We start from the raw sequence: 25,773 nt of genomic DNA, 5'->3' as shown, positions 1-25,773 counted from the left end.
CTTCTCGGGTATCCCCTCAGAACCAGCTCCCAGCCCCGCAAAGGCCTCTCTGAGCGATAGGACAGGACGGGGGCATCATTCCGCTCGTGTTTGTATCCCGGCACCACGCCTCGTGCAGAGCAGGTATTCAGGCACGTTTATCAGAAGAGCGAGGCTCACCAACAACCCCCCCCCCCCCCCCAGCAAATGTCTGTCCCTGGGGAGCACTCACTGTCCGCGGCACTCATTGTCACATCCATCTCTACACTGGCGGGGCTCTCCCTCCTTTCCGGTGCTTTGTTTTCTCGCTCCCTCCTCTAGCCTAGACTTTAAGGGGCGATGCCTCATCTGTAGCTGGTACAAGAATGTGCACGGCGGGGCGCCTGGGTGGCGCAGTAGGTTGAGCGTCCGACTTCGGCTCAGGTCACGATCTCACGCTTCACGAGCTCGAGCCCCGCGTCGGGCTCTGTGCTGACAGCTCCGGAGCCTGGAGCCTGCTTCCGATTCTGTGTCTCCCTCTCTCTCTGCCCCTCCTTCACCTTTCCCCCACTCGCACTCTGTCAGTCTTTCAAAAATAAATAAACGTTTAAAAAAAAAAGAATGTGCAAGGTGGCCCATAATACTGGTCCACGTATGCCAATTTGCATGACGCTGGACCCCCTCCCCGTGTCTTCTATTATTATGTCACTTTCTGTGCATGCCGCTGCCTCCTTGGATAGCTCGAACCCCAAGGCCCCAGGGGAGGGAATAACTGTCGCGATGGAGGCAGGCGCTGGTGCTAGCTGGCCATAACTGCAGCGTGAGGTGGGGGGAGGGGGTCTTGGTGATGGGAACCTTGGGGAGGGACTGTCTGCTCTGCCAGCGGGAGGCTTTAGGAGTCACCCTTTGCCCCCTTGCAACCTCTCTTCTTTGAATCCCGGATGCCTGGGCGAGACCCCTGATTCCAGGTGCCCAAAGGCCGCTGGACTTGAGCCTCCTAGTGTCAGACTCCTGGCGGGGTTCCAGCTCTATCACAGTCAATGGACCCGAATGCTATTTCAGAGCGACGTGCTCTGCCCGGCCTCCTGCAAATCTAAGTCACATCTGGAGAATAGGTGGCTTCATCCTGCTCCAGCTCTCCCAGCACGAACAGACCTACGCTGAGCAGCGAAATGAACATGGTAGGAGGCGACTGGCACCTTCCTTCACTTTCCCCAAAGGAACATTTGACAAACACGATGCACGGTCCAATGCTCCACTCTCAACAGCGCCCCTGTCAAAACACCCGACACTGCCTAACCTCGAAGTCACTGGATCAGGCAGGAGAACTCTGATTGATCTCACCGTTAAACTCTCTCGCTTATTGGCATGACAACAGGGCTAAATAGAGCTGAGACGAATATGAGTCTATTTTTGGCCATTCCTTACGGAATTCATGCACACTGTGTATTCTGCATCATTTGGATCCTTGAGCACACTTGGAACTCTGAGGCAAACACTCATTTGTAAATGTTACAGCTGCCAAGGCCGGCTGGCCGCTCTGCCGGGTAGCGTGTTAACTCTCGCAAGGAAATGGGAGGACCGTTCCGAGCTGGGTTTGGGGCAGGGGGTGAGGCCGGCTCGGGCGTGCTCACCTTCACCCTGTCCATACAGGCTTCCATCTTAAGCTGCTCGACGGCCTTCCGCGCTTGGGAGATGCTAGTGGTGCTGTTACTCGACATGCCTTCTTTCATTCTCTGCCCCTGAAACGAGCAAAGTCAGAGGGTTGGAAGTGCGGCTTTTCCCCAAGGTCGGGCGGAGCCCTCGCTCTTCTCCCCGCTCCCACCACCCACAGCGTCTCTGTCCACGGCAGGGAGCATCTGTGAGTAAACCCTCCCGGGACGAGCGGAAGAAATGCTTCACGAGGGGGATGGGAGCAAGACCTTATGCTTTTGCCTGGGGAGACTTTCTCAGCCGTGAGTAGAGGGAGCGGAAGATACTAGATGGTCCCAGCGTTAATCCCCTGACTTTTGTGTGGTACTTTGTTAGCAGTAAATCATTTCCCTACACATTTGTCCGTTCATCCCCCTAGCAGCCCCGAAGGCTGGCAAAACATATTAAGTTTGGTTTTGTTGAGTCAGGAAAGTGCAAAACTCAGAGAAATTAAGCCAATAGCTAAAGGTCTCACAGCCAAACTTTGTGGATCCAGAACCCAAACTCAAAGCTTTGAAGCCTAGGTAAGGGGTCTTTCTACAGCTCTGAGTACAAGTTTCCCCTGAATACAATTGCTTTATTATTAATGTTAACTTGCCCTCATTCGAAAAATTTTACAGACTTTATGCTGGGAGTTTTTATTTATTTATTTTAATTTTTAAAAATGTTTATTTTTGAGAGAGAGAGCACACACATGCAAGCGAGGGATGGAGGAGGGGCAGTGAGAGAGGGGGACAGAGGATGGGAAGCAGGCTCCACCCTGAGAGTTAAGAGCCCGATGCGGGGCTCAGACTCGTGAACCAGGAGATCATGACCTGAGCTAAAGTTGGACGCTCAACTGACTGAGCCACCCAGGTGCCCGAGTTTGTTTTTAAACAATCACAGACACACACACACACACACACACACACACACCCTATCCCAAGCAGAGATCTGTATTTGTAGAAGAAAGAAATTCTCCCTGATCTGACATGTAAGGATGCCACATGACTAAGAAAACACTGGAATGCGAACTGTTCCACAAGAAAGCACAGACTTCTACACAGGTGCCTACGGTTCCAGTCGCCCCATCTAATGAGAAACCACTTGGAAGGGGCCTAATCATTCAACCTCAGAGCTGCAGGTGGGTCGCACAGGTGACAGTGGCTTCCAAAGGCACATAGTGAGGGTTGAGGAGACCCGGCCAGTATCTTGGTGTATAGACCACGCTCTGTGGGTTTTCCACATACGTGCTAACTCTGTGGTTCAGGCGAGGCATGGTGGCAGCTTCATTTGTCCACAGGCAGTGTTTTGAAAAATAAAGGTTTCTTGGTTTTTTTAATGTTTATTTTGAGAGAGAGAGAGAGACAGAGACAGAGAGAGAGAGAGAGAGAGAGAGAATGAGTGGGGGAGGGATGGAGAGGGGGAGACAGAGAATTCCAAGCAGGCTCCATGATGTAAGCACAGAGCCCAGCTCGGGGCTCGATCTCATGAACTGTGAGATTATGACCTGAGCTGGAATCAAGAGTCAGATGCTTAGCCGACTGAGCCACTCAGGTACCCCCGAAAGTTTCTTGTTCTAAGATAGAGATCAGTCACCTAAATTAGAGTTTAACAGGTAGGTGTTCCTGTCTTGGTTGGGAACTTCTACTCAACAAGAAGAGAAGGAGAATAATGAATAGTTGGGGCTTGGAAACCCAGGGGGACAGCCACCTAAACCCTGCTATGTAGAGATGCGCTTACGTGTTCTGCATGTGTGTTCAGGTCTGTGTGTGTCCCTGTGTGTGCCCACAGGCCTGTGGTACGTGCCCTGTGCCAGTCCATGTGTGTGTAGCTGTTCCTCTGTGGGTGTGAGTGTTGATGTATATCAGCGTTCCTGTGTATCCACACAAAAGGAAGAACAGTCTGGTTCTCAACCTTCCCCGGCCTGATGCAAGGAAAAAAGGACCCACAAATCATTGCTCTCAGATCCTCATCCTCTCTTCCCATTCCAGAATTCATCCTTCTCTTTCCTCATATTTGATCTTGGGATTTTAGAAGTTGGGGAAGGCACCGAAGCAGGGCACAGGGATGGCTGAGTAGAAGGAAGCCGAGGCCAGGGTCAGCAGGAGTGAAGACGGAAGACACGGGGGAAGGGCCAACCAAGGAGGAGGAGAGGGGCTCTGCACTGGGTGTGTGTGGGTGGGTGTGAGTGTGTTTAAGTGAGAGCAGGTGTCCCTGTATAGGAACTGTTACTAGCAGAATCAGAGCCTCGTCAGACCCCAGAGCGGCCATCTCCCTCCCTCTGGCCCCTGACTGGCTGCATTTAGAACACCCGAATCCCACCCCACTATTTTCTCATTCTTCCTCTGTTTACAAAGAGGGGCACATTTTCAACGACTCCACTCTGCAACACAGAGGAGAACTCTGGCTGAATGCTTAATATTCAGAAAGATCCCAATGAGCTGTGTTTGGCTTCTTGTGTCCTGGAGATAAAATAGGCTGGTGGGGTGGGGGCTCCAGAACCTGAGATACATGGACTCTTAACCCCGCCTCGTCCTCCACCTCCTTGGTGGCCTCTCCTGTGTCCCCTCCAGACCATGTCTGTCCACAGCCCCAGTGTCACCTTCTCACCACAACCTCTGAGCCTTCCTTGCTCACCCTTTTCCTCCCTCTCAGCCTCAAAGTGCTATGTCCTTCCATGGCTGTCTCCTTGGTGACAGCCTTCCCTAGTGTCACCCAGAGCCACAGTCAGCCTAGTGGACAACCCAACTCATGGTCCCTCTCTCCCAAGACTTGTCGTCTTTCCTTTGTCTTTCCCATCATATCAATCCAACACCCTCCCCACTCCACTCACACTAAGGGGCTGCAAGGTGCTTCCGTGGAAGCCCCCCATGTGCTGGGACTGGTGCCATCACACACAGTCAGCCTTAGTGGGTCCCCAAAGCTGCCCGCCATCTCACTCCCATTCCCGGTTACCCCGTGTTTAATTCCCTTGTTGAGGCATGAGAGGAGATACCCCCTCTCTGGCTGCCTTGACTGGGTCTTGCCATACTGGCCACTGGGGACGGACCCAGGGCAAAGTCAGGAGACTCGCAGGAGTCTCCTGGGTCATCTGGCACTTGTGGCTGGAAGCCCGGCCTCATCCAAGGCTGACACTGCACGTGTGGTGGGCCCGTCTCTCCTCAGGCTCTGCCCTGTCACTCACCCTCTTTCTCCTGTAACGTTGGTGTCTCTGGGTGCCCTCTCCTCAGCATATACAAATAGTCTTTTTCAACACATGAAAACAAATAGCCAACAACGAAATGGAAATCCCTTGCTCTCCCCAATTTCCGCTCCCGCTCAAGAAAGAAGAGGAGGAATAACTACAGCTGCCCGTAACAGGGCCCCCCTCCACAACTAAGAGGGGAGATGCAGAAAATAAGGGCAGAAGGCACTCTTCCTGGGACACAGGATGACAAGCCTGCTCCACTTCGCCTCCTCTGCCCTGCTGCCCCCTGGCCCTGTCGGACCCCCTTATAGGACGTTGCTCTTACTGCCATCAGTGACCCGTACTGTTTCATGTCTGTGCATGCTCTCTCTCCGAGGGGCCGGTAAGCTTTCTCCCAGCACACGTACCCAGGACCTGGACTGTGACCGACCCCCGATCTAGACACCTGTACTTCACAACCTCCCGAGGGGATTCTGGGCATGGGCCACAGGGGGAGAACCATGGCTGGCTTTAAAGCTGCTCTATCACTCCTTGGCATCCACCAAATTACCTTGTGAGGTGTTCCATGCACCTTCGGGACTCTCTGAATCAGCCCTTTAACAAATTTAAGAGGGGCCTGGGTGGCTCAGCCAGTCAAGCATCTGACTCTTGATTTAGCATCAGGTCATGATCTCACAGTTTGTGAGTTTGAGCCCCGCGTCGGGTTCTGTGCTGACAGCGTGGAGTCTGCTTGGGATTCTCTCTCTCTCTCCTCTCTCTCTCTCTCTGCCTCTCCTAGACTCATGGGCACACACATTCTCACTCGAAATAAATAATCTTATAGGGGCGCCTGGGTGGCGCAGTCGGTTAAGCGTCCGACTTCAGCCAGGTCACGATCTCGCGGTCTGTGAGTTCGAGCCCCGCGTCAGGCTCTGGGCTGATGGCTCAGAGCCTGGAGCCTGTTTCCGATTCTGTGTCTCCCTCTCTCTCTGCCCCTCCCCCGTTCATGCTCTGTCTCTCTCTGTCCCAAAAATAAATAAACGTTGAAAAAAAAAAATTTAATGGATGTATGAATCCCTGGGGAGCTTGATAAAACACAGATTTTGATGGAGTGAGTTGGGGTATGGTCCAATAGTCTGCATTTCTTTTTTTTTTGAGAGAGAGAGAAAGAAAGCGTGAGTGGGGGAGGGCCAGAGGGAGAGAGAGAGAATCCCAAGCAGGCTATATGCTCAAAGGGATCATGACCTGAGCCCAAATCAAGAGTCAGATGCTCAACAGACTGAGCCGCCCAGGCGCCCCCAAGAATCTGCATTTCTAACAAGCCTTCAGTCGCGGCTGATCCGCGGACCACATCTTGAGTAGCAAGAAACATTTGAATTGCTCAAGGTTAACGTTGGAACGTAGAGGCCCCGGTCCGATCCCCTAACTTCTCAAATGAGGAAACCTATTCAGGAAGGTTCGATAACCTAATTGTGTGGAACTCCTAGTGAAAGTGGGAGGAAGCATCTCCCTAGTGTGGCTCCCAGCTTGTCCCCTCTCCGGGGCCTAGCGTGGCATCTGGGGCAGGAACAGGGTTTCCCTCTTGCCACCTGGTCTCTCCTACTCTCCCAGCACAGACTCACCCCTCGAGTGATCCTGAACTTTGCCTAACTTAGGACTGAGAAGGCCGTGGGGCCTCTTCCGTGGTCATCCAGTCATCAGTTCTCCTCCCTTCTCCCCCAACAGGGGGCCCACCCACTCACATGGGGGAGGACGTGAGGGGGTGGCTTCATAAGGGCCCTACATCTGCTACGGAAGGGGGCCGGGGGACAGGATGGTGACAGCTGCTGGGAGAAAGTGATGTGTGAGGACCGGGCCACACACGGAGATCCTGACAGCCCAGCCTCACCCGGGCCCACACGCGCACTGCAGGCAAAGACACCCGCTCTCCAGAGGGAACCCGCTCCTGGACACGACACACCATTTCCTTACCTGCTGAGAGGTGCAGTGACGGGCCTGGGCAGGTGGCAGCAGAGGCTGACAGTTGTCAGAGGAGAGGCTGATGCGCGGCTCCTGCTTTGAGGCTCACCTGGGGACACAACCAGAGATGGGTCGACAGGTGTGGCAGAAGCCGGCTGTCCCCCAACCGCCCGGCCCCCAGGGCCCTCTGCTCCTGCTTTGCCGCTGTCTCTGCAGCCCGCGGAGTCTCCTTATCAGATCACATGGGAGACGGTGAGCTACGGGCAGGAAGGGAAGCCCCGATCGCACACAGCGGAGCGGGAACACCTCGGGGCCACGGGCTGGCCCGGCTCTCCCTTCCCGGCCTGCTGGTCACCCCCAGCCCCACGCGCCCACCCGCTTCTAGCCAACCTCTGCCCAACGGAAACAGTTTAGATGCCTTTTCTTATTATAAAGAGCTAGGCCAATTGGAGGAAAATGTGAAGACAGAGAAAATTACAGCAAAGAAAAAAACCAATTATAGTGCCTCTTCCCATTAACATTATCCCTACGCATATTAGAATAACCTGGTTCCAACCAAAAGACATCTAGCACAGAAGAGATGACTCAATCGGGTGGCTTTAAAGGTCTCTTCAATGCCAGGGACTCTCTGTGGAGAGGCGCCTGGCTTGTTGCCTCCCTTGTCTGGGACAACGGGCTCGTCCCCCAGGGGCTTTGTGCCCACCCCACTCTACAGCATCCACGTCCCGGGGATCCCCGTGAACCTGCAGCAAAACAAAGGCTGGCCAGGAATGGGCTGGACTTGGGGGAAGGATGGGTGAAGTCGTGCCCGGTGCATTTTCCCCAGTCCAGGGCTGAGGGTGGATCAGTTCCCACGGTGTTCCCCTCACCCCCACCATCTTCCAAAGGGAGACAGACAGACAGACAAAGCCCTAGAGAGGAGGCCTGCTGTCCTGCAGGGTCAGAGCGTCAAGCCTGCCCCCTAGGTAACTGGCTTTACAATTTTTTTTAAGTTTATTTATTTTGAAAGCAGGGGAGCGAGCCGGGAAGAGGCAGAGAGAGAGAGAGAGAATCCCAAACAGGCTCTGGATCATCAGCACAGAGCCCCACGTGGGGCTTGAACTCACGAACCGTGAGATCATGACTGAGCTGAAATCAAGAGTTGGGCGCTGAACTGACTGAGCCATCCATGCGCCCCTAGGCAAGTGACTTTAAAGCTGGGCTCCAGGGGTCCTCCCTGCCCACCTTCTGGACAGTCAGGAAACCCCTGGGCTGAGCCACCCAGGCGCCCCAACCCCTCAATTTCTTTTAGTGTTTAGTTTTGAGAAAGAGAGAGAGCAAGAGAGAGACTGGGGGGAGGGAGAGATGGGGACAGAGGATCCAAAGATCATGACCAGAGCCAACGTCGGACGCTTAACAGACTGAGCCACCCAGGCTCCCCCGTGCAGCAAATTCTCTGGACTGGCTCCATGAAAAAGTTTCCCTGGTCACAGACGTTTGAGAAATGGCCATTATCTCACTCGTGCCTTTGGAGGGCCGTGCTGCACACTGGCAAATAAAGACTCTGAGGAGTCCTGCGGTGAAGAAACCTGTTGCCCGAAACCCGCCATTCCCCGAAGGACTGATTCAGGAACACCGGGTTTTGTTTTTGTTTGGAATGAACAATGCATCTCACACTTTGTCATCACACACGGGGGGTGAAGGGACCCAGTGAGCCAGCTGGCTGCACTGGCACTGGCTGCCCAGGGGGCTGAGGGGACGGATAACGGCAGCGCACCTGCGCGCCATTCTCCGTGCACCTGCTGTTCTCCAGCCCACCGTGGGCAGGTCTGCCTCTCTCGGCGGTCCCTACACTGGCAGAATCAGAAGCACCCGGGAACTCGGTACCGCCGAGGCCCGGCTCTGTTCCACTCCCATGACGCTGGGCCCCGGTGCTCTTTCTGGGCCCTCCAGGGGATTCTGACACCTCAAGTCCCCAAACCACTGCCCAAGTCCACTGGTTCCGAGGCTTTGCTGTGCATGTGAATCACCTGGCGCCTTAAAAGATGAGATGCCGCGGTCACACCCCAGACCACTAAGCCACACTGACTTTCGAGGTAACTCCGGGGTGCAAGCCGCATCCGAAAAGACACAGCGCTAGTCTGCATCTAAGCTGGTGCTTGCCCTACTCCTGTCATGTGAGGCACGCAGATCTCAGACTCTCAGGGACAGAGCCAGGTGGGTCCGGGAAGGGGACAGACACACAATCTCAGGGCCCACCCAGACCTTTGGAATTACAGCCGCATTTTCACCGGAGCGATTCAGGTGCAAAATAGAGTTGGAGACGTTCTGTGCCAGGGCTGGGGTGGGGGTGGGGGGCAGTGCCACTTTATGCAGGGAGTCTGAGCCCAAGGTGAAGAGACTTGACTGAAGACACAGGAGTCCGTAGGTGGGGGATGCTAGAGTCACTGTTCTCCTGACCCTCCCGTTATTATTCACGGTCCCATCCAGCCTTTTGGGCTGCTCTTACAGATGATTTTGTTGACTCTGGTAGTTCTTTGAGAGACGGTGTATCGAGGAAAGATGATCCATTTCTCCTTGTCCACTTGCCACCTGCATAGCATTTTGTATCCAGTGCTTGGGGCTTTCTTCAGATGTCATCCCACCAAGTTGCCCTGGGCCCCAGGAAGGAGCTGTAGACACCTCCCAGTATCACTACTGCTTCTCAAAGCGAGACACATTATTGGGGCTGACAGGAACTGGCTCCTACTGGTCTGCTTGATCTGTCACTGAAAAACACTGCTTTTTAATGGCACTAAATATGCTGCCGTGATGTTCTCATGGCTTTTTTTCCCCCCCTTAAATAGGAAAAACATACTTATCTGTAGACAAAATGCTGTGGTGGTCTCATCGTGGAGGCCTCGAAAGTTCTACCGCGTGGCCATCAGCTGGCTGGGAGGCCCTCGAGGGCAGAGGGTGGTTTTACTAGTGTCTGTGTGCCCAGCACCATCCCAGGACAGGCCCACTGTCCACGTTCATATAACCGTGACTCGTGTGTACGTGAAAGAACGGGCTCAGGCTTCACAGCAATGATGCTGATTCTCCATGACTGCTGTGGTTTCGATTCTTAAAGCGGAGCTAATTCAGCTCCCAGTGGTGAAGTGTAATGACCTAAAGTCACGCATCTTTGCTGATGGCGTGGTGCTGGGTCTTGAGGAGCAAAAATCATACTCTCTGTTCTCACAAGGCTTACAGTCCGGTGGGGCGTATCATGCATTGTTCAAAAAACTGTACTGGTGAATTCATTCTCATACACGGAGGCATGCAATTCTTAGGGGGTGTATAGCCAAAGAACTTGACCTGACCTGAAGATCTATGTTGGTTTCTATGGGAGATTCTGAAGCCATAAGGAGGAATGAGACTTGCCGGCCCCACAGAGCTCAGTGTCTGAGCGGGAGAAAGTAAATAAGTAATGGTCATAGTGTGATAGGTGTGTGTGGGGCTGAAGCCATTCTCTCCTTTTCTCATAATAATATAATTGTGGCTGATTCTGAGGGGAGCAGGACGATTCTGAGCTTACCTCCTCCCATGCACACACCAAGACTGTAACTACATATAGAACAACCCTCTCTGAGGATGACCTAAAGACTGATGGAACAGATCTTCCACAGCTAAAGACATCAGGAGGGATATCAAAGGCATGAAGTCCTCCCTGGGGGGTGAGGAGCTCAAGATCCATACCAGGCACCCCTCTGCCCTGGGGATCTGCACCTCCAAGAAGACAAGCCCCCAATACACCTAGCCTTGAAAATCAGCAGGGCTTAACTCTGGGAGCTGACATGCTACAGGAAACCGAGCCTCTACTGTTAAATCTCTCATGCTCTGAGAACCAGAACTTTGAAAAGTACCTGGGTAATGTGTGAAGGAGATTTATTATTATTATTATTGTTGTTGTTGTTTATTTGAGAGAGAGAGAGAACACGCACAGGGGAGAGAGACAGAAGGAGAAAGAGACAGAATCCCAAGCAGGCTCCACTCTCAGCATGGAGCCTGATGTGGAGCTCGATCCCACGACCCTGGGATCATGACGATCCCAGGGATCATAAGCCGAAATCAAGAGTCAGACGCTTAACTGACCAAGCCATTCAGGCGCCCTGCGAAGATTTATTAATTAATTTTAGGGCATGTGCCACAGGGCCAGGGTTCTTTAGGAACTTTCTCTGGGAATGGAAGTGCTGGCAGGTGGCATTCTTCTTGCCCTCCTTCAGCCTAAATGACAGCAAGAGGAAAGACAACAGTTATATACAAGGGAAATCTCATATGGCTATCAGCTGATTTTCCAGCAGGAACTTTGCCGGCATGATATCTTCAAAGTGCTAAAGGAAAAAAACGTGCAACCAAAAATATTCTACCTGGCAAGGTTATCATTCAGAACTGCAGGAGAGATAAAGAGTTTCCCATATAAACAAAAGTTAAAAGAGTTTATCACCATTAAATTGGTCTTATAAGAAGTGTTAAAGTGACTTGTTTAAGCAGAAAAGGCCATAACTAGAAGTAAAAAAAAAATTATCAAGGAAAAAATAAAAAATAAAAAAGATGTAAAATATGATATCAAATATATAAAACATGGAGAGGGAGTAAAAATGTAGTGCTTTTAGAATGTGTACAAACTTAAGCAGCTATCAACTTAAAACAGACTGCTATATCTCCATATGGTGTTTTATATGAACCTCATGGTAACCAAAAGCCACAAACCTATAACAGATCTACAAAAAATAAAGAGAAAGGAATCTTAGCCAAAGACTAAAGAAAGTCATCACATCACAAGGGAAGAGAGCAAGAGAAGAAGAAAGGAACAGAGAAGAACTACAAAAGCAACCCGAAATAATGAACAAAATGGCAATAAAAACATAGCAATCAACAACTACTTTAAATGGAACGAACGCTCCAATCAAAAGAAAGAGAGTGACTGAATGATAAAAAACCCAAGTCTCATCTATATGCTGCCTACAAGAGACTCACTTCGTATCTAAAGACACATGCAGACTGAAAGTGAAGGTATATAAAAAGATATTTCATGCATCGGAAATGAAAAAAAGCTGGAGTAACAATACTTATGGCAAACAAAATAGACTTCAAAACAAAGACTGTAAGGATGTGCGCATATGTAGTTAAGTGTCTGATTCTTGATCTCGGCTCCGGTCATGATCTCATGTTTGTGGGTTTGAGCCCCACACTGGGCTCCGTGCTGACAATATGAGGACTTCTTGGGATTCTCTCATACTCTCTTTTTGTCCTTCCTCCTCTTCCTCTCTCTCCTCTCAAAATTAATAAATAAAATTAAAACTAAAAAAAAAATACTGTAAAAAGAGACAAAGAAGGACATTAGGTAACAATAAAGGGATCAACCCAACAAGAGGATATAATTGTAAATGTTTATGCACCCAACATGGAAGCACCTAAGTACATAAAGCAAATATTAACAGACATGAAGGGAGAAACTGACAGTAATACAATAAAAGTAGGGGTCTTTAACATCCACTTAAATCAATGGCTAAATCATCCAGACAGCAAATCAATATAGACCAGTGGCATTGAACGACACATTAGACCATATGAACTTAACAGGTACATATGGAATGTTCCATTCCCCACAAGCAGAATACACATTCTTTTCCAGTGCACACAGACCATTCTCCAGGATAGATTACGTTAGGCCACAAAACAAGTCTCAAAGAAAAATTTAAGAAGATTGAAATCATCTGAAGCATCTTTTCTGCCCACAATGCTATGAAACTGAAATGACCGGTTTCATCATGAGAAAATAAACCTGGAAAAACACAAACACGTGGAGGCTGAACAATATGCTACTAAACAACCAACGAGTCAATGGAGAAATCAAGGAGGAAATTAAAAAGATACTTCGAGACAGATGAAAATGAAAACACAACATTCCCCAACCTTTGGGACGCAGAGAAGCTGTCCAAAGAGGAGGTTTTAGAGGTATAGGCCCTCCTCAAAAAAAGCCAAGAAAAATCTGAAATAAACAATCTAACTTATACCTCAAGGAACTAGGGAAAAAATCCCCAAAGCTCAAGGTAGTAGGAAGAAAGGAAATAAAGATCAGAGAAGAAATAGATGAAAAAGAGGCGAAAACAAACAAACAAATGGGGCACCACGGTGGCTCAGTTGGTTGAGCATCCTACTCTTCATTTTGGCTCAGGTCATAATCCCAGGGTCATGGGATCGAGCCCCATGTCAGGCCCTTCGCTGAGCATGGAGCCTGCTTGAGATTGTCTCTCTCTCTCTGTCTCTCTCTGCCCCTCTCTCCCACTTGCACTCTCTCTCTCTAAAAAAAAAAAAGTTTAAAACAAACAAAAACCAATAAAAAAGGTCAATGAAACTAAGAGTTGGTTATTTGAAAAGATAAACACAATTGATAAAACCTTAGCCAGACTCATCAAGAAAACAAAAAGAGGACTCTGATAAATAAAATCAGAAGGAGGAGTTACAACTAGCATCACAGAAATACAGAGGATTTTAAGAGACTATTACAAAAAATTATACAAACAACCGTATAATTGGACACATAGTTGTCCAAACAAACTGGACAATCTAGAAGAAATGGATAAGTTCTTAGAAACATATAATCTTCCAGGACCGAATCAGGAAGAAAGAGAAAATCCGAATAGACCAATTACTAGTAATGAAATTGAATCGGTAATCAAATCAACACTCCTAACAAAACTGAAGGACCCGATGGCTTCACAGATGAATTCTACTGAACGTTCAAAGAAGAGTTAAGACTTATTCTCCTCAAAATACTTTTATGTATGTATGTATGTATGTATGTATGTATTTAATGTTTATTTATTTTTGAGACAGAGAGAGACAGAGCATCAACAGGGGAGGGTCAGAGAGAGGGAGACACAGAATCTGAAACAGGCTCCAGGCTCCGAGCTGTCAGCACAGAGCCCGACGCAGGGCTCGAACTCACGGACCGTGAGATCATGACCTGAGCCGAAGTCGGCCGCTTCACCGACTGAGCCACCCAGGCGCCCCTCCTCAAAATATTTTTTTAAAAATTTCAAAAAATAGAAGAGGAAAGAAAACCTCCAGATTCATTCTATGAGGCTAGCATTAACCTAATATCAAAGCCAGACAAAGACAGTGCAAAAAAAGAATTATAAACCAATATCCCTGATGAACAGATGCCAATATCCTTGACAAAATATTGGAAAACTGAATTCAACAATAAATTAAAACGATCATTCACCATGATCAAGTGTGATTTATTCCAGGGATGCAAGGATGGTTCAATATTTGCAAATCAGCGTGATGCACCACGTTACCAAAAGGAAGGATAAAAATCAGAGGATGATCTTAACAGACGCAGAAAAAGCATTTGACAAAATTCACTGCCCGTTCATGAGAAAAACTTGAAAACACTTTCAAATCTTGACACAAAAGTAGTAATTTAAGAAATTCTACTTGGAAAACCAAATGCGAGGCATAAATTACAGCAAAGAGTCCACCTTGGGAAGCCACGCTCACTTTCTGGGCATAGACTGGTGGCGTGGGCCTGCCAGGTCCCACACGTCCCCAGGAAGCAGCTCACTGGAGACAGAGCCCAACACACAGCCCTGGATCACGAGCCACACCTTGGCCTTGAGTCACTGTTTCCAGTACTACGTGGTACCTGTCATGCAGATTTGCTCTTGGGTCCAGTCCCCACGGGTTAGGGGGGCTACAAATAGAAATGTAAGGATGCTGCTGTTTTCACCCTACAATCCTGTTAGATGCCAGGTGGCACTGCTTTGGGCATAGAAGCTGAGGAGAGGTTCTCCCAGCGTTCACAAAATCATTTAGTTAAGATCCCTCTTCCCTAGCTTTAAGATAAATCGGTTTCGGATTGCCACAACCATTTTATATACTGAGTCAACATGTTGGAGTGCCCCCCAATAACGGAGGTCACATCAGCTTCAAAACAAGGGATGTAAAAGGGAGAGAGATCTTTCACCTGAAAGGTCATAACCACTGTAGCAGCAAAGTGGTATTTGAGCCTCTCCAGGGAAATCTTGCTTCTTCCCACGGCCATTCCAGGACAGAGCTGGATATCCTGGGCCCTGAGCAGAGAATCAGGTGCTGTCACACCCGTCTTCAGTGGGAGCATGGTCCCCTCGGTCCCCTCGGTAGGGAACAAGGCCATGGCCGGCCCCACCCCTGCTTGAACTTGCACTCTGCAAAGTAGATACGGTGATGGTGGAGCTTGGGGCATTTTACAATCTGGGTCTCAGTTACTCAATTTACATCTTGATTCCCTGACAGCATCTGCCTGATCTGATAACATCTCATCACACCGATGCCAAACAAGCACAGAGTTAAGGAGGCTTTAGCCTGGCACGTACTGTAATGGGCCCAAGGGGCAAGAGATTCTTAGGAGAGCACTCGGAGTCTGAGGGAGGCTGGAACCTGCTGGTCACCAGTCACCACGTGACTGCCCTCCTTATCTGGCCCTGATTAAGGTCAAGAAAATTAGAAAAGGTTGGCAGACCAGCTGCTATATTTAAGGGCATTTGCCAAGTCGGTGCAGAATAAACAAGAGAAAGAGAAACCACGTCCGTCTTCCGTGTGACCCTTAATACTTCCCGCTCTCTCATCTACGTGGCCACCCCAGCCACCCTCCAATCATTTCTTTGGCTTTGCAGATAGAGTCCCAAAATCTTATTTGACAGGAACAAGCATTAAAAGAAAGGGCCAAGAGCTGTTGCTTTTCCACCAGACTTCATAGAGCACGAAGTTAATTCTTTTACTGCCTGCCGGATTACAAACTCAGTACTCGAACTGGACCATGCCCTTGACCATGCCCAAAGACTCATGTCCTGTGTGTGGTATCTTACGGTATAGAATGAGATACTCTTCATTTGTCTCATGGCGACTCTACTAGTGGGGAGATCACTGCACCAAGGAGGAAGAGGCAGTTGAGAGGTGATGTGGCTGGGCCAGTGTGCTGGTGTCCTAGCACCATCATAACAAATCACAAACTCGGTGGCTTGAAACCTGGTGTCATTTATTCCCATGGTTCTGGAGGCTAGAAGTTTGAAACGAAGCCCATGTTAAGACCATTAAGACCACGTGGAGCCACGTTCTCTTTGAAGGCTTGAGGGGAGGATCTTTCCTCTCTTTTTCCTGGTCACTAACAGCAGCATATGCAATCATAGATCCAAGGAGCCACCACAGAATCTGTGAAGGGGAGTGGGGCCCAAAAGGAGAGGATGGATTCTTCTTGGGGTGGACAGGGACAGAAGAGTGGGAGGGCTTCATACTCACTCTGAACCTGGGAAGGCGAATAGGAGGCCACTAGGCAGAGGGAACAGCATGTGTACAGGCAGGCAAGGTATAAACAAGCCTGGCATGCTCTAAAAGCTGCATGCTTCTTTATTCCTGGAGCCCAGGGTCAGATCACGGAGGGTCTCAAATGCCACTCTAAGGAGGTGAGACCTGAATCAAGTAGGCAGTTAGAATCAAGTGAAGGAGGGGCGCCTGGGTGGCGCAGTCGGTTAAGCATCCGACTTCAGCCAGGTCACGATCTCGCAGTCCGTGAGTTTGAGCCCCGCGTCGGGCTCTGGGCTGACGGCTCGGAGCCTGGAGCCTGGAGCCTGTTTCCGATGCTGTGTCTCCCTCTCTCTCTGCTCCTACCCCGTTCATGCTCTGTCTCTCTCTCTGTCCCAAAAATAAATAAAAACGTTGAAAAAAAATTAAAAAAAAAAAAGAATCAAGTGAAGGATATTGAAGCAGAGAGGTAATGAGCGGCTTTTACATTTTAGAAAGATCACCTCAACCTAGTGTGGAGAATGTGCAAGAGGTGAATGAGACACACAAGCAGACCACTTCGGAAGCTCCACGAGTCTAGACGAGAGACCCGCTGCGTGCACCTGAAGCTCTGGCAGGGAGATGACGGGGGGCGATGGAGAGCTAGTACCGGGATGGAAGTGCGGAGAGGACGACATCGGGATCTGAACGCTGGGGAAGGTGGGGAAGGAAGGTGGCTGGCCGACTTTCGGGGAAACTCACCAGGCTTAAAAAGAGAAAGCGGGGTTTTCAGGGGTGTGCGGTGAGCTCACGTGGGGCAGGCTGCACTTGGAGCGACTTTAGGACCCCGAAGAGACCATGCCCGGCAGACAGGTGGACTGATGGGGATGCAGCTTAGAAGTGAGCTTGAGCTGAAGATGGACAGAGAGTTGTCGGTCGTGCCTGTAGGGCCACCAGAAGTCCGCTCATGGAAAGGCTCAGAGGAAGAGGGGGCAGGAGTCAGAAGGCAGGGCCAGGTGAGAGCCTTGGCTCAAACCAGCGTGGCAGGGCTGGGCATAGGAAGGAGACCCCTATGCTCATCTCTGCTCTGTTTCTTTGATCTTCAGTCTGTGTTTTCAGAATTGTAGAAGATTTAATACTGAAAAGAACCCACAAATGACTGGCTGTGGCTGACAGGCCAAGATGGCCGGGAGATGCACCACCTTCCCCGAGGATGCCTGGGCCAAGGAGCTGGTGCTGGTTGCGTCCTTTGCCATCGGGGGGCTCGCTGTAATTCTACCCCCCCCCCCCCAGCCCCTTCACCAAATACTCCACTATCATCAACAAGGCCATGCCCAGAACTACCCAGTGCCCGTCTGTGATCATGGGAACACACCCCACCCCATGTGCCCAGTGGCCCCCTGGACCCCCAGGGGAGGCTGCAGTGGTGGAAGAAACTGTGAATACCTCAAGGGACAGGGAGGAGGCCCCCTCCCCTGTGGCCAAGAAAATGTAAAAGGCGAAAAATACCAAAAAACCCAATAAGTTACTCATCGTGGACCAAAGGGCACAAAATTGCTAGGACTGTGTCCGAGGCTCCGTAAAGTGCAATTTTGCAGAATGGAGAAGTGACAGCAGAGCTTCTGGGTCATGAAGGGCCCCAGCCTTTATGTAGTTGGTACAGACAGCGCAGTCTTAAATGAGGCTGTTGGCCATGGCCATTGGGTAGAACGTGGAGCTTGTTCTTGGAGAAACAGAGGTAAGCCATACAGGCAGCTGGCTCTGGGAACGATCTGAACTATATGCGTTTGAGCCTTGAACAAGGTGGGAGGTAGGGGCGCCAACCCTCCGTGCAACCAAAAATCTGCATACGACCTCTGACTCCCCCCAAACTTCACTACTAATAGCCTACTGTTGACCGGAAGCCTTAACAGTAACATAAACAGTCGATTAGCCCTTATTTTGTATCTTCTATGCATTATGCCCTGTATCCTTACAGTAAAGTAAGCTAGAGAAGAGGAAATGTTATTAAGGAGATCATAAGGAAAATACATTTACAGTACTGTACTGTACCTGTCGAAAAGAATCCACATAGAAGTGGACCCTCACAGTTCAAATTGTGTAGTTCACGGGTCAGCTGCATGCTGTACCTCCCACACGATGCCATCAAAAACGCCAGCACACATTCAGTGGGTCATGCTCTTTGATGGGAGAGAAGCAGCTCATGCCGATTTGCCTGTTGGCCTCTCCCAGCCAGACCCCTTCCGCCCCTTGGTATTTTAGCCATCTTTCTAGGGTGCAGGCGAAGCTTCCAGTATCCGAGTAAAACCAGTGGCTATCGTGAGCCTGGATGCACTGCCTCCCTCTCTGGGAGGGTTTCTGGCACAGCCCTCTCGCCTCACTCTGGTGGTTCACTCTCTAACATGGGCTTCAAATGCCACAGCCTGTGTCCTGTTAAGAAGCAGTAGCCTTGGCGACAGGCCAAGCTACCCAATGAAGATGAGGCAGTTCCAACCTCTGGGACCGGTTCCAGGAAACACTATTTCTAAAGACTCCAGCTGCTGGCAACTGCATTTTATCTCTAACCATTTTTTAAGACACCATTTACAGGGAAATGCTGGGATTTCGAAGTGAATTTCTATGGAGGTGAAATTCACCTGGCATAAGTAACTATTTCAAAGTGAACATTCAGTACATTCACAATGTTGCACAACACCACCTCCGTCTAGTTTCGGTGCATTTCCATCACTCCAGAATAAAACTCCATACTCATTAGGTGGCTCTCCCCACAGCCCCTGGCAACAGCCAAGCTGCTCTCTGTCTCTATGGATTTTTCTATTTGGACATTTCGTATAAATGGAATAATTCACGATGTGCCCCTCTGTGTCTGACCTATGTAATGTTTTGAGGTTATATCCAGGGTGCAGCATGTATCAGTACTTTGTTCCTTTCTGTGGCTGAGTAATATTCCACTGTATGGATATACCACAATTTTTTGCCCTTACTTTGTTTGATGGACAGGTGAGCTCTCCCTACCTTTTGACTATTGTGCTTACTTCTGCTTTGAACAGGCATATGCCTATATTTGTCGGAGTACCTGTGTTGGACCATTTTACATTCCGACCGGCAATGTAGGAGGGTTCCAATTTTTCCACGTCCTCACCAACATTTGTTACTTCCCATTTTGGGGGGATTATAATCATCCCAGTAGGCGTGAGGTGGGACCTCACTGTGGTTTTCATTTGCATTTGCCTACGGGCTACGATGCCGAGCATCTTTTCATGCGCTTGTTGGCATCATTTACTTTTGAAGAGTGGCCTTTAATGTCAAACTTTAAACATTTTGTAACAATCTCAAGTGCACAGAAAGGTTGCAAGTGTAGCACAGAGAATTTTTTTTTCTCTGAACCACCTGAGTGTGAGTTGCCAGCTGACTCCCTATTACTCCTCAATCCTATGTGTTTCTTGGGGCACGTGGGGGCTCAGTCGCTTAAGCATCTGACTCTTGATTTCGACTCAGATCAACGATCCCATGCTTCCTCAGTTCAAGTTCTGCTAACCTGGGACTTGAGCCTGCTTGGGATTCTCTCTCTCCCTCTCTGTCTGCCCGTCCCCCCCGCTCATGCTCTCGGTCTCTCAAAATTTATAAAGAAACTTAAAAAAAATATTATGCATTTCCGAAAAACAAGGACATTCTCTCCCATAACCACAATATGACCGCCCCAGTCAGGAAGTTTGCACTGCTCTATCGCTCTCATCTATGCCTCAGACTTCATGCAAGGTTCAAACAAAAAATACCAATAATGTTCTTCACAGCAAAATGAAACCAACCCTGCCAGCACTTTGGTCTTGGACTTCAGCCTCCAGAACCGTGAGAACATAAATTCCTGCTGTGTGAGCCACCTGCTCTGTGGTCCTCTGTGTTGGTGGCCAAGGAAGGCGACTATAGCTCCTCGTTGGTCGTAAGAGGAAAGCCAACCACTTTCGCCCAGTACGATGCTGACGACCGACCACACTTTCAGACTCACGTGACTGTAACACAACACAGACCAATCTATTCCGAAAGCTAGGACAGAAGCCCCAGCTGGCCAGCGCAACAGTATCGGCACATGCACGAGGAGTCCTTCAGAAGTTCTCACTGCAGTTTATACGGCGTTCAGGGATGAGATCTACAGTGGAGGGGCAGGGTCCACCTTGGTGCAACAGACCCCTGCCCGCAGAAGCAGCATCTCTTCAATAGAGCTTCCGGGTCCCCACAGGGACATGCCACTTACAGAAGTCACCAAACACTTGGGAAAGCCCAAAGTATCATGTCCACGTGAGGTGTTTGAAGCTCCTTCACGGCTGCTTCCGGTCCATAAGTAATGCTTATGCAATCCGAACGATGCTGCCTGACAATACAGTTGACATATGCTGTCTTATCTAGTTTCCAGAGTATAGTAGGTAGGCAGAAGAGTGGCTTCCCAAAGAGGCTCATGTCCCGATTCCCGGAACCTGTGTATACACTATGTAACATGACAAGGAGGAATTAAGATAGCAGATGGAATTAAGGTTGCTGATCAGTTGACTTAAAAAAAATTAACACTTATTTATTTTTGAGAGACAGAGTGCGAATGGGGGAGACATGGAATCCGAAGCAGGCTCCAGGCTCCGAGCTGTCAACACAGAGCCCGATGCGGGGCTCGAACCCACAAACCAAGAGATCGTGACCTGAGCCGAAGTCAGAGACGTAACCAACTGAGCCACCCAGGTGCCTCTAATCAGTTGACTTTAAAATAAGGAGGTTATTGGGGCGCCTGGGTGGCGCAGTCAGTTAAGCGTCCGACTTCAGCCAGGTCACGATCTCGCGGTCCGTGAGTTCGAGCCCCGCGTCGGGCTCTGGGCTGACGGCTCAGAGCCTGGAGCCTGTTTCCGATTCTGTGTCTCCCTCTCTCTCTGCCCCTCCCCCGTTCATGCTCTGTCTCTCTCTGTCCCCCCCCCCCCAAAATAAATAAACGTTGAAAAAAAATAATAAAAATAAAATAGGGAGGTTATCCTGGATTATGTGGATGGGCCCAATACAACCACAAGGGTCCTTATAAGAGAGAGAAGGAGGTGGGAGAGTCAGTGTCAAAGTCTGAGATTTTAAGATGCTAACTGCTGGCTCTACAGATGGAAGAGGGCCACGCCTCAAGGAATGTATGGAGCCTCTGGAGGCTGGAAAAGGCAAGAAAACAGGCTTTCCTTCAGAGCAGAAACAAATGCGATTCTGCCAACACCTTAATTTTAGCCCAGCGAGACCCTTTTCCGACTTCTGACTTCTAGAAGTGCAGTACGATGAATGGATTGTTTTAAGCCACTCATTTTGTGGTTGTTCGTTACAGCTGCAAGGCGGGGCAAGAGAGCTAGGTGGTTAACAAGGCTGGGTTCTTATGCATCAGGGGAAGAGGATGTGTGACCCTTTCACCCACGCCCGATATGCAGCCGGCCCCTCCCCATCTCCTTCAGCCTCACTTCCGGCACTCTCCAGCTGTATTAGTCTGCCCCGGCTGCCATAAGAGAGTACCACAGACTAAGGGGCTTATGCAACAGAAACTTACTTTCTTACAGTTCAGGGGGTCACAAGTCCAAGGTCAACGTGCTGGCAGGTTGGTTTCTTCTGAGGTGTCTTTCCTTGGCTTACACACGGTCATCTTCTTGCTGTGTCCTCATATGGCCTCTGTCTTTGTGTGTCTGTGTCCTAATCTTGTTTTTTCTTTAAAGTTTATTAATTTATTTTGAGAGAGAGAGAGAGTGTGCGTGTGTGGGAGCAGGGGAGGGGCAGAGAGAGAGTATCCCAAGCAAGCTCTGTACTGTCAGCACACAGCCTGAAGTGGGCTCGAACTCACGAACTGTGAGAGCATGACCTGGGCTGAAATCAAGAGTCAGAGGCTTAAGTGACTGAGCCATCCAGGCGCCCCATGTCCTAATCTTTTCATATAAGGACACAGTCACATTGGATTAGGGCCCATCCACATGACCCCATTAATTACCTCTTTTAAGGCCTTCTCCAAATAGGGTCACATTCTGTAACGTTCTGAATTTGGTGGGGGATGCAACTCAGTCCATAATACTCCACCCTCCGGACCCCCAAAGTTGATGTCCTTCTTACATGAAAAGTAAATTCACCCCCATCCCAACAGCCCCAAAGTCTTAATCTTCTTCTAAAATCTCATCTAGGGGCGCCTGGGTGGCTCAGTCGGTTAAGCGTCCGACTTCGGCTCAGGTCACGATCTCGCGGTCCGTGAGTTCGAGCCCCGCGTCGGGCTCTGTGCTGACAGCTCAGAGCCTGGAGCCTGTTTCGGATCCTGTGTCTCCCTCTCACTGACCCTCCCCTGTTCATGCTCTGTCTCTCTCTGTCTCAAAAATAAGTAAAACGTTAAAAAAAATTTAAAAAAAAATCTCATCTAAATCAAGTATGGAGGAGACGTGAGTTATGATTCATCCTGAGGCAAAAACTCCACTCCAGCTGTGAACCCGTGAAATCAGACAAGTTATCTGTTTCCAAAACACAACGGTGGCCTAGGAGAGACTTTTCCAGGCCGAAAGGGAGAAAGCAGAAAGAAGAAAATGGTCATGGGTCCCAAGCGAGTCCTCTGAAAGACAGTGTGGTTCTTCAGACTATGTCAAATCCCATCTTCGTGACACTATTTCAACAGAAAAGCTATTTTCACAAGGTGGGAAGTGTCTGACTGTCAGAGAAAAATGACACATTTGAATTGTCCATGTGACTTTTAATTGAGGAAAGGACAAATGCTGTCCTATTTCAGCTCTGAGCATTATTCAAGAATAATGAATTTTCCTATAAACATTCTTCAGCAAGCCACTAACTGGCACATTCCTGGAGAATTCGTCTTTTTTTTTTTTTTTTTAATTTTTTTTTTTTTTTTTCCCAACGTTTATTTATTTTTGGGACAGAGAGAGACAGAGCATGAACGGGAGAGGGGCAGAGAGAGAGGGAGACACAGAATCGGAAACAGGCTCCAGGCTCTGAGCCATCAGCCCAGAGCCCGACGCGGGGCTCCAACTCACGGACCGCGAGATCGTGACCTGGCTGAAGTCGGACGCTTAACCGACTGCGCCACCCAGGCGCCCCGAGAATTCGTCTTTTTAAGAAATGACATGATTTTGTTCCAAAGCATCAGGATTTAACTTTACATCGTGTGTGTGTGTGTGTGTGTGTGTGTGTGTGTGTGTGTTTGCAAATTTATTTCCCACCTCACTGGCTTCCTGTAAGATTTTTCGTGGGAAGACAGATCAAATAAGGTTTCTCTGTCGTCCTTGTCTCCATCACGATTCCCTCTCACCTCTAGAAACCTGTTTTTGTCTTGGTCAAGACTGCTGTTGGCAAACAGGCTCCTGACCCTCAGAGGAAGACTGTTAGTAAATTGCAGCTCTTGGAAAATCTGTAACACATTGCTGACCTTCTCACCCTGGGGAAGAGCTGACTGGGAAGGGAGCCCCCAGCAGGACCCAGAAAAGAACGACCAGAAGGCAGGTGAGGCCCCCGCATGACAAAGGTATTCAGGGATCTTGGTGAAAGTATCTTTCGCAGGATGATCCTGTGACCTACACACAGCTCCAGGCATGCGGCCCCTTCCCTGGTCTCTCTCCTCTTGCTTAGGACTATACTTCCCTTTCCCACCTTCCAAACCTTCTTTTGCCACCCTCTCAACCTCTTAATTTTTTTTTTTTCAACGTTTATTTATTTTTGGGACAGAGAGAGACAGAGCATGAACGGGGGAGGGGCAGAGAGAGAGGGAGACACAGAATCGGAAACAGGCTCCAGGCTCTGAGCCATCAGCCCAGAGCCCGACGCGGGGCTCGAACTCACGGAGCGCGAGATCGTGACCTGGCTGAAGTCGGATGCCTAACCGACTGCGCCACCCAGGCGCCCCCCAACCTCTTTTAAACAAAAATACTTCGTTTTTCAGAGCAGTTTTAGTTTCACAGCAAAACTGAGCAGAAAGTACAGAGATCTCCTGTGTCCCCCCCACCCCGACACCTGCACAGCGTCCCCACCACCAGCACCGCTGACCAGCCTGGTGCATCGGTTACAACTGATGAACCTGCACTGACATGTGATTAGCACCCAGAGGCCACAGTTCACACTGTCGTTGTTCATTCTTGGCGTTATACCTTCTATGGGTTTGCACAAATGTATAATGACACATGGCCATCATTAGACCGTCACACAGAAGTCTCACTGCCCTAAAATTCCTCTGAGGATGAGGTGTAATTATACCTGCCTTCATGGCAGTTTTGAAGATTAAATGAGATAATGTGAGTGAGGGGTCTAGAAAACTGACTGGCACAGTGGGGGGGGGGGGAGCCTCGATAAGTGGCAGTTATCAGTACGATGGAGGCACACGGGAGCAGGCTGGGCCAGGGGGCTTGTGATGTGGACCATCGGCTCTCCCCAGGGCTCTGTCAGGAAGTGCAAGCCTTCTGTGTGTGTTAACCTGTCAGGGAGGAAAGCCAGGCCGCCTGGAGTAGGGTGAAGCCTGAAAGAAAACCCGAATCAAGTGACCTCAAACACAGGGATTGTACCACACTTACAGATGTTGACCTACACCTCCCAATCCATGGAGGGACCGGTGTGGTAGGTTAAACAACAGACACGCCCAAGAGTCTTAGACTTTTGTTTCCAAAGCCTGAGCCTCAGAGGTGGGAAAGAATTCAGGAGATAGGACGCCAATGCCTTCACCAGAGCAGGGCGAACAGTGGAGTTGCCCCAGGACTAGAGGGTAACCCTCACCAACAGCCAGCGTGGCTGGGGCTGGGGGTGGGAGTCTTAGGTGGGGCATGGGGGGGGGGGGTGGCAAGACCCAAAAACAAACTGGCCGCCTACTGCTCTGAAGCAGAGAGGGTCCCAGAGGAGAGTGTTGTGCCCCCAGGCAGGACCCGAGGCCACCAAGAGGCACTCGCCTCACGGGCCGATGCCCAGTTGGTGGGTGTCTCATTGGTCACCTGGTGGACAGATGCCTCGAGGACCAAGGGGGCACCTCTCCCACACCCTGGCCTTTCCTAAGTCCTGGGGAGACCCTGAGGCAATCCCAGGGAGGCTGGGGACACCTGGTAAAAAACTGAGACTAAAGTTCCTTGCCAGCCAAAAGGATGCATGCTTCAGTCAAAGTCGAGTTATTGGAAAATCAGAAGAATCACCTTTCTCCCCCGCACCAGAGTTTGTGGATTGAGATTCACACCAGCCCGATTCACTCTGACTCACGGCGCTGGACGGTGGCCCGTGTTAATGACGGCTCCCCTGCTGCAGGCCCAGCTTCCTGTCCCGTGTGCTTCATTCAGCGGCTTCCCTCCACTTTTGTGATCCGAGTCCTCAGCCTCCTTTGATTCTGGGGCTTCATGCCAGTCCCTGGTCAAGGGCGCCTGCTCTCACCATCTCATCTGGCCTCCTCTGTAGCTCACTAGTCATTTATTACCAGCTGCCTCTTTGAAGGCTTGTTTCCTTGGAATCTTTGTGACTGAACCCGCGGCAGCCAGAGTGCCCTCATGTTAATTATGCCAGTGCCCCCCACCCCCCCCCCCCCCCCCCCCGCACAGAACTGAGCAGGACCAGAAACAGCCATGAAATCCCTCTCTGAGCAGAAATGGCATCTGCTCTACTTGGAAGTGATGAAGTTTAACACCTGCTTGGTACTTTTCACACAGGAGTTCATTAGTAAAATAGGTGAGGCTGATGTTCATATAAGGCAAGAAAAAGCAGAGGCTCAGATCAAGCTGTTTTGATTT

The 25,773-nt window shown here is 49.9% G+C and overlaps 1 protein-coding gene and 1 pseudogene across 1 annotated transcript in view; one reads left to right on the top strand and one right to left on the bottom strand.

Moving 5' to 3' along the window:
• GNG4 (G protein subunit gamma 4) overlaps positions 1 to 25,418 on the bottom strand; it is a 47,723-nt gene extending 22,305 nt beyond the window's left edge. The window contains exons 1-3 of the mRNA XM_047825789.1: positions 25,189 to 25,418; positions 6,770 to 6,866; positions 1,593 to 1,700 (exon numbers count right to left, since the gene is read on the bottom strand). Coding sequence (XP_047681745.1) covers positions 1,593 to 1,691 — 99 coding nt within the window. The 5' untranslated portion in view covers positions 1,692 to 1,700; positions 6,770 to 6,866; positions 25,189 to 25,418. The remainder of the gene's footprint in view (positions 1 to 1,592; positions 1,701 to 6,769; positions 6,867 to 25,188) is intronic.
• LOC125148084 (NADH dehydrogenase [ubiquinone] 1 alpha subcomplex subunit 3-like) lies at positions 17,210 to 17,469 on the top strand (annotated as a pseudogene).
• Positions 25,419 to 25,773: the final 355 nt, after the last annotated feature.

The sequence above is a fragment of the Prionailurus viverrinus genome, chromosome D2 (assembly GCF_022837055.1).
Source record: "Prionailurus viverrinus isolate Anna chromosome D2, UM_Priviv_1.0, whole genome shotgun sequence".
NCBI classification, from domain to species: domain Eukaryota; kingdom Metazoa; phylum Chordata; class Mammalia; order Carnivora; family Felidae; genus Prionailurus; species Prionailurus viverrinus.
Note: the sequence above shows the minus strand (reverse complement) of the source record. Positions and strands in the feature narration are given on the sequence as shown.